The sequence below is a fragment of the Alligator sinensis genome, unplaced genomic scaffold (genome assembly GCF_000455745.1).
Source record: "Alligator sinensis unplaced genomic scaffold, ASM45574v1 scaffold906_1, whole genome shotgun sequence".
Taxonomy (NCBI): Eukaryota; Metazoa; Chordata; order Crocodylia; family Alligatoridae; genus Alligator; species Alligator sinensis.
This window is the reverse complement of record NW_005842560.1, coordinates 551,400-558,511: the sequence shown is the minus strand read 5'-3', so window position 1 is coordinate 558,511 and position 7,112 is coordinate 551,400. Positions and strand designations below refer to the sequence as shown.

The following is a 7,112-nucleotide window of genomic DNA, read 5'->3' as shown; positions in this document are numbered from 1 at the left end:
CCCGGCCCCCCCCCCCCCAGCCACATGCCACCCCCACCCACCCAGCTACACACCCACCCAACCACACACTGCATGCACACATCCAGCCACGTGCCACATGCCACACACAGACAACCAGCCACATGCCACAGACACACCCAGCCACATGCCACACATATATCAAGCCACATGCCACACTCACCCACCCAGCCACACACATCCACCCAGCCAGCCACTTGCCACACACACCCCTCCAGCCATATGCCACTCTCACCCACCCAGCCACATGCCACACACGCGCACATACACACACACGCCACCCACCGACTCAGCCACATGCCACACATACACACATCCACCCACACGCCATACACACACACACACAGAGCCACATGCCATACACACACACAGACATACACACACGGAGTTACACACACACACAAGCCACACACACATGCTGCACACACCCAGCCACAGCCACTCGCCACCCCCACACCCAGGTGCACGCCACACACATGTGCCTCAGTGCCCAGCCTGGCCTGCCCCACAGTGGGACTCATGTGGTGCCACCACTGTCAAAGCAGGGGCAGAGAGGTGGGGAGAAGAGGTGGAGCAGAGGCTGCAGCTGCAGCTGCCCCTGCCCCATGCACAGATGGGCCCACGTGCCCCCCTGGGCTCCCCAGTGCTGCCTCTGGAGGAGTCACCAGGCTCCGAGTATCCCATGGCCCAGCCCAGCTGTGGCCACATTCACCGTGACTGGGGCCTTGGCCAGGCCAGGTCATGGAGCCTTCAGAACCTGGCAGCTCATGCAGGGGCACAGTGCCACGGAGCCCAGGGGGCGATGTAGGCCCCCCTCCTCCCAGCCCCCCGCAGTGCGCGCAGTGGTGGGAGCCACCTGTCCCCAGCCTTGGAGGAGCTGCCAAGTTCCCCAGGCCCCACAGCTCAACCCAACCTGAGCACAGCCCACCCCCCTGCCGGGCACAGTCTCAGCCCCAGTCTCCCCGGCCCTTCCAGCAGCAGCAGCAGGCCACCGCGCCCCCCCTTCCCTTCGTGCCCCCCATGCCCACTCCCCATGTGGCACCCTGAGGCCGCGCCTCATTCTCCCTGCCCAGAGCACCCTGCACCCACTCCCTGCAGCACCCTGCGACCATGCGCCAGGCCCCACCACATGCCCTGCCCCCACATGGCCCTGCCCCCCTGCAGGGCCACGACTCTCACCTCCCCTTCCCTAGTCCCCACCGCCTCCACCTATGTGTCTATCTGTCAATAAGGCTCCAGGCAGCGCATGCGCAGTTGGCCCAGAGCGTTATGGACAGACAGATGCACTGCCAGAAGTGCTACGGCTTTTATTATATTAGAATATCTATGTTATGTTAACACATCTATATATATGGTTCTGGTAGCAATATGTAAAAAATTATAAATATACTCAACATATAATAGCAGATCACTTGGGGAAATGCATCATTGGGCTCTAGAGGGAAAGTTGCACTCTTTCAGTTAGAGTGCACAATAAATAGGTACATTTTTATGGCACAACTGAATTGCTTGTGTATCCTTTATGCAACTATCTTCTATTCAATGGTACTGGAAAACAGAGTTCTTATTTATGAGCTAGTAGTACTCTGTACTTGTCTGTCCTGAAATGTTCTTGACAGATTTTTCTTTGCATGCTTTTAAATTCTGATGGATGTTCTTTGTCTGTTCTTGGCCCTTAATGCACATCTAATCTTTTACTCTTGTCTCTGTATCACCAGGCCTCCTGAACCTGTTTACAGCACTGTGAACAAACTGTGTGATAAGCCACCTTCTCCTAGGCACTATTCCCCTCTCGAATGTGACAAAAGCTTCCTTCTTTCAGCTCCCTACCCCCACTACCACGTAGGCCTGCTCCCTGACTCTGAGATCACCAGGTACTGCATGCGCTTTTTTCTCACTTCCTTTATTAGAATGCATGAGCATCAGTAGTTATAGAGTAATCCCAGCCTCCCTAATGTTCCCTCTCCTGAGGCTTGTGCTTGTCTTTAACCTGGCTTTCACCTCCGCAGCACTGTCCATTGGGAAACGCATTGTACCTCCGTATAATGCTATGGTTGCCAAAAAAAAGTGGTGAATACAAGCAATTTAAATCCATAGGAATGGCTCTCTCAAGTGCTTCACATTAAATATATTTCATGCTATAACCTAACTCTGCATTTGTTTTACTTCAGAAATAACTAAGAATTCACCATCAATTGTAACAGGGGAAGCTGATGCCATAAATTAAGCTCTCTTCAGCTGATGTATTTTGTTTTATTTGATGGGTACATCCTGAGATCATTTAAGGAATGTTAACAAAGAGTAATCACTTCCCCAGCCAAATACTGGCTCATTCTGTCCCTGAAATATTGCATCCCCGAGGATGGCAGCATACTGATGAGAGATGAAACTATGGAAACAGTGAAAGGAGTTGTGTTGTTGTGTGCTTACCATTGTCTGAAGTTTACCTTATTACAAATGGTTAATCAGTGAAAATTTCCTTAGACCAAAGTAATCTTTGTCGGTATTTTTCAAAATGATCAGTTAACTGTTTTCAGATATAATAATTAGGGACCTCCTGAAATCACAATTTCACAGATTTTATGGAAAATATGAAATTTGGCATTGCCCACAAAATCAGGCAATGTCTGCAGAATCCACAAAAAAAAAAAAGAAAAAAAAAAGAAAACTTACTGAAAGTAAAATACTGGCTATCCTCATGGCACTGCTGTCCGGCCGTGCAGCCCACCATGGGGAAAGAGGGGAGACATGGGCAACTGGTGCCTCCTGAGCCTGGGGGGGTGCACCTGTGGAAGCCAGCGTCAAGGACGGAGCTGGCAAACACCTGCAGATGCCGGTGGGAGGGGTGGGGATGGCCCTGTTAGGGCAGGGGCATGTGCCCCCCCATGCCACCCTATCAATCACCTAGGGGAGAAGAGGAGTCCAAAATAGTTGCTGCCCCCACCCTTTGGTGATGATTGGCTGAGAGGACTGCCTGTCATGCGGCCACATCCTTCTCCACCAATCAGTGATGAAGGGTGAAGCTGCATGATGGACAGTCCTTGCAGACAAACAGCAGCAAGAGGCAGGGCCACCAGAGCCCCTGGGCTATTCACAGGTGAATGGCCATGATAAGCCCTTGAAAATGGCATCCAGCCTCGTGAAATCACCTGGCTGTCTCCTCAAGATGGGTAATGATAATCGAACAGACAAAGAATTTAGGAGGATAAAATTTAAGGTTAGATTTTCAAAAGTGAATAGTGATTTGGAGCATTTCTGTTTGGCTGCTGAACTGGAAGGGGTCTGGAAAGGGCCTGATTCTCAGAAAGTACTGATCAAATCACCAGCTGCCTGAAAACCACTCCTCTAAAGCATCACTTCAAATCACTGGTTCCTTTTGAAAATTTACTCTTATGTGCTGGTCCAAAGACAATTTTTTTTAGAAGCCGATACTGCAAATCTAAAATAACTGAAATATGTCCAGAACTTGGCGTAGAAGTGAAACCTGTCAGCAACAAAGTTTAGAAAGGATTTTGAGGAAACAGAGCAACTGATCATTAATATCTGATTATCATTCAAGAAGGAACAAATAGGCTTATGGGAGATATCACAGGAAACAGACAATGTTCTGTATTTAGATGGCTGTTTTGAGATAAGCCTTAGAATAATAGAAGTTTAACAAAATATGACAGTTAACCAATATCACGTTTGGCAAAGTTGGACACGTGTTTCAAATAGTCGCTTATAAATCAAATACATTGTAAAAAGTTGTAATGAGAAAGGCTCTTTTCTTTAACTTCAGTTTAATTAACATTTTGCTACTTTATAGTAAATTATCAGTCTGGAAAGTATGGATGCAGCACTTATCCTTAGGACAGGCTGGCATAATGATGAATGCAGAATATGTTTTGGGTAATTCTAGGATTTTTGGTACCTTCAAACAAATCCCTCTTTTTTCCTTTAATTTTCTTCTTAAGCCTCTCCCTTCAGCAATCAAATGCATTTTGGCTGTGCATCACTTAACAATAGCTGCTTTTATACATTTACATTAAAAAGGCAAAACGCAGTTACAGAAATGCCTGGAGCCATCAGCAATCCACAAGTTACATAACAGATAATGTATGTACCCAGATGGTCTTAATATAATTACTCTAATACTTCCTTCCTTCTTCCTTCCTGTTGCTTCACCCTTGTTCGGTATGCATGTTTCTTGCATCTTTTATCAATGCGGATTTTGAACTCTTCTGAGGTAGGGGCCATTTCTGTTGCGCATTTGTACGGTACCTCATGGGGGTCTGGCCCATAGCTGGAGCTTTTAGGTGCTTTTGCAATACAAATAATACATAGAATAAATATTTGGAGTAGAGCCCAGGAGCCTTGACTTCTGCCTTCCCCGTGAAGGGTCTCTGGTGCTAACGTTCCCGTAAAGTAATCCCAAAAGTCAGAGCAATTTCTGTGGAACAAGCATTATCCTTAATAAGCTGGGCTGAAATAATAAATACAATCATATCTGCAGTTTTATCTATAGAGCAACATTTAGAAACAGATTGTTAAGGATAAAGCACTAGCAGAGCGCAAAGCGAGAAGATGAGCAGAATTATTGAAGTGGAAAGTCAATAGGTGAATTAATGTCAGATAGTAACAGGAAAAGAACAGCAAGATGTAGGAAAACATGTGAAAGGCATTGCAGTGCTGTTAAGTATTAATTTAAAAGAGAATAAGCAATAAGCTAATAAAATGAGTATGACCAAATACAGTAAGAGCATACAATACCTGTCAGGTTACAGGAAGAATATTAGGGTGAAAGTTTCTAAGATGTACCTAGAACTGCAGGAGGCCTGGTTTACTGTTGCTGTAATGTAAATAGTCTGCACTAATATGAAGTGTAAAACATCGGCATTTTGGTTAATGACATTTTTCACTAGTAGAAATGAACTTTGCAAGAAACAGGACATGATGAATCAGTCCCTGACTATCTGAACACTCCTACATACAGCACATTAAAATGGATTCCTTCCAAGTCCTGACCAAAAAGCAAGAGTATGTTCTTTCTTACATAGAGATTTAAATCTGCAAAACTAATAATGCCTTTGTGATTGGAAGTAGACAGCAAAATAGTCCATCAGAATCCTACATCCCTGTTTTCCTGCTATAAAGAGAAAAGACACCGAGCTAGACAATGGGACAGAAGGACTCCAAGAGAAGCTATGGGCTGGGAGAGGTTCTTCCTCAGCTTGGGTTTTTTGAGAACCCGATCCCACTGCAGGATTTGTGAGTAATATGCTACCTTTAATTGGACCAACTTATGTAGTTGGGAGATAAAGGAGACATGCTTTTGGGCTTCAAATACCCTTTATTGGGTTTGGAAAGAAACCCAGGCTTAATATGACTTAGAGCAATTACTTCTGGTTTTGCCTAACTAATCTACTGAATTTAATCACCTCAAAGGGAAGTTGTCACCTGTGAAGCAAAGAAAAGTTAACCAAGAGAGGTGAAGAGTAGGTTATAACATACCACAAAATTAATGTGACTATTAAAACCATGTTTTTTTGGGTGTCTCAGAGTTATGAATTTCTGTTCCAAGCCTATCTGCTAAAGGTATTGTGTAGACTTCCTTTGAGGATGAGGATGGTGAAGTCTGAGATAGAACAGTTGTTTTGTGAAAAGTGTTTTCCCACTGGTAATAGAGCATTTTGTCCTATGCCACTTTTCTGTGGAAGTTTATTGTGGAGCACAGTGGTGTCTTGGTTTCATCAATACAGTTCCCAAGAGAGCATTAGGTATATTGAATGAGGTCTATCATATATTATAATCGGCATGTTCCGGATTCATGAACCACGATGCTTTTGTTGTGAGGAGTGTAGATCAGCCTGTTGGTGGAGATGAATTGGCTTTTCCTGTTTTGGCAAGGTCCAGTTCCTTCCCCTTGTTAGTCACTGAAACTTTTCTCCCCATGATGAGTTTCTGGTGAGGCTGGGGACAGTTTAAATGCTTATTTGAGGAAATTTCTTTCAAGTCTTTGAATGTAGGTGAAATTGTAAGAGAGCTCATCAAATAGATTGTAGTGTGGGATTGGATGTTACAACCAGAGGTGTGCAGCCTGGATGCAGGGTCCTTTTTGTTTAGTAGTAGGTATATTGTTCTTTGATTTCTATTTGGTGTCTATTTGATCATGGCAGGCTGTTAACTACAGGCAGCTGCTCTTCTTTGCTAATGAAAGGGCAGAGAGATGAAGGGCACTCCCTCTAGGGTGGAACATGTGGGCAACCTGATATGCATTTTTTTCATTAGGATGGCAGCTTCTGGAAATAAAGTTTCATGTGCTGTGAGCTAGGTGCTCAGCAGGGATCCTGGTTTTCTCAGATAAAAAAAAAACAATGAATTTTCAGATTAGTGGCGTTTCATTTTAATCACGGGAAAATGTGGATTTTCGGTTACTTTTTTAAATCCAAAAATTGGGGATTTTTTTTTTTATTGGAGAAAACCAGGATCACTGGTGCTCAGTTAGTCTAAATCAGAGCCCCTAGTGGCGTGTCCATACATGCAAGCACGTGCGCTTGCAGCAGCTCAAATAGAAGCGGTGCAAATTTGAGCCGGGGCTTTTTGCCTCAGCGCACGTGCTCGGACATGCACTTTGTTGTGGAGCAAATTGTGCCACTAGGGGCAAAATAACCCTGCCTGGCTCCTCCCAGATCTTCAGCCAGGGGCAGTTAGAGCCCGGGGCCCGCACCTGTGCTGTCCCCAGCAGTATAAAAAGCTGCACTGTCCTGGCCCCAGCAGTATAAAAGTCGCCCTGGCAAGTAGCTCAGGGCTACTCGCGCTCAGGAGCTTCTGGGGCCCAGCCAGCTGGTACCTGTGGACACTGCCCCTTGTGCCAGCTGGACTGCTGAAGCAGCCCTGAGAGTTCCCTGCACCCTTTACCCACTGCAGCAGTCTGGCACTGGGGGCTGCTGCCTGGCTGTGACCTGCTGTGTACCTACCAGACCCAGATGGGGACTCCAGAGCCAGTAGAGGCATCTGCCCCTCTGGGCCAGTGGACTGCGGTTGCAGGGTTGGCCTTTGTGCGGCACTACTGCCATATGTGCCCCCTGCCCGGCCATCTGGGCAGCTATCAC

General features: G+C 46.2%; 1 protein-coding gene across 1 annotated transcript in view; it reads left to right on the top strand.

Annotated features, from left to right (window-relative positions):
- Positions 1 to 7,112, top strand: part of LOC102376729 (disks large homolog 2) — a 519,043-nt gene that overhangs the window by 103,418 nt on the left and 408,513 nt on the right. The window contains exon 6 of the mRNA XM_025214018.1: positions 1,737 to 1,892. Within this exon, the coding sequence (XP_025069803.1) occupies positions 1,737 to 1,892 (156 nt within the window). The remainder of the gene's footprint in view (positions 1 to 1,736; positions 1,893 to 7,112) is intronic.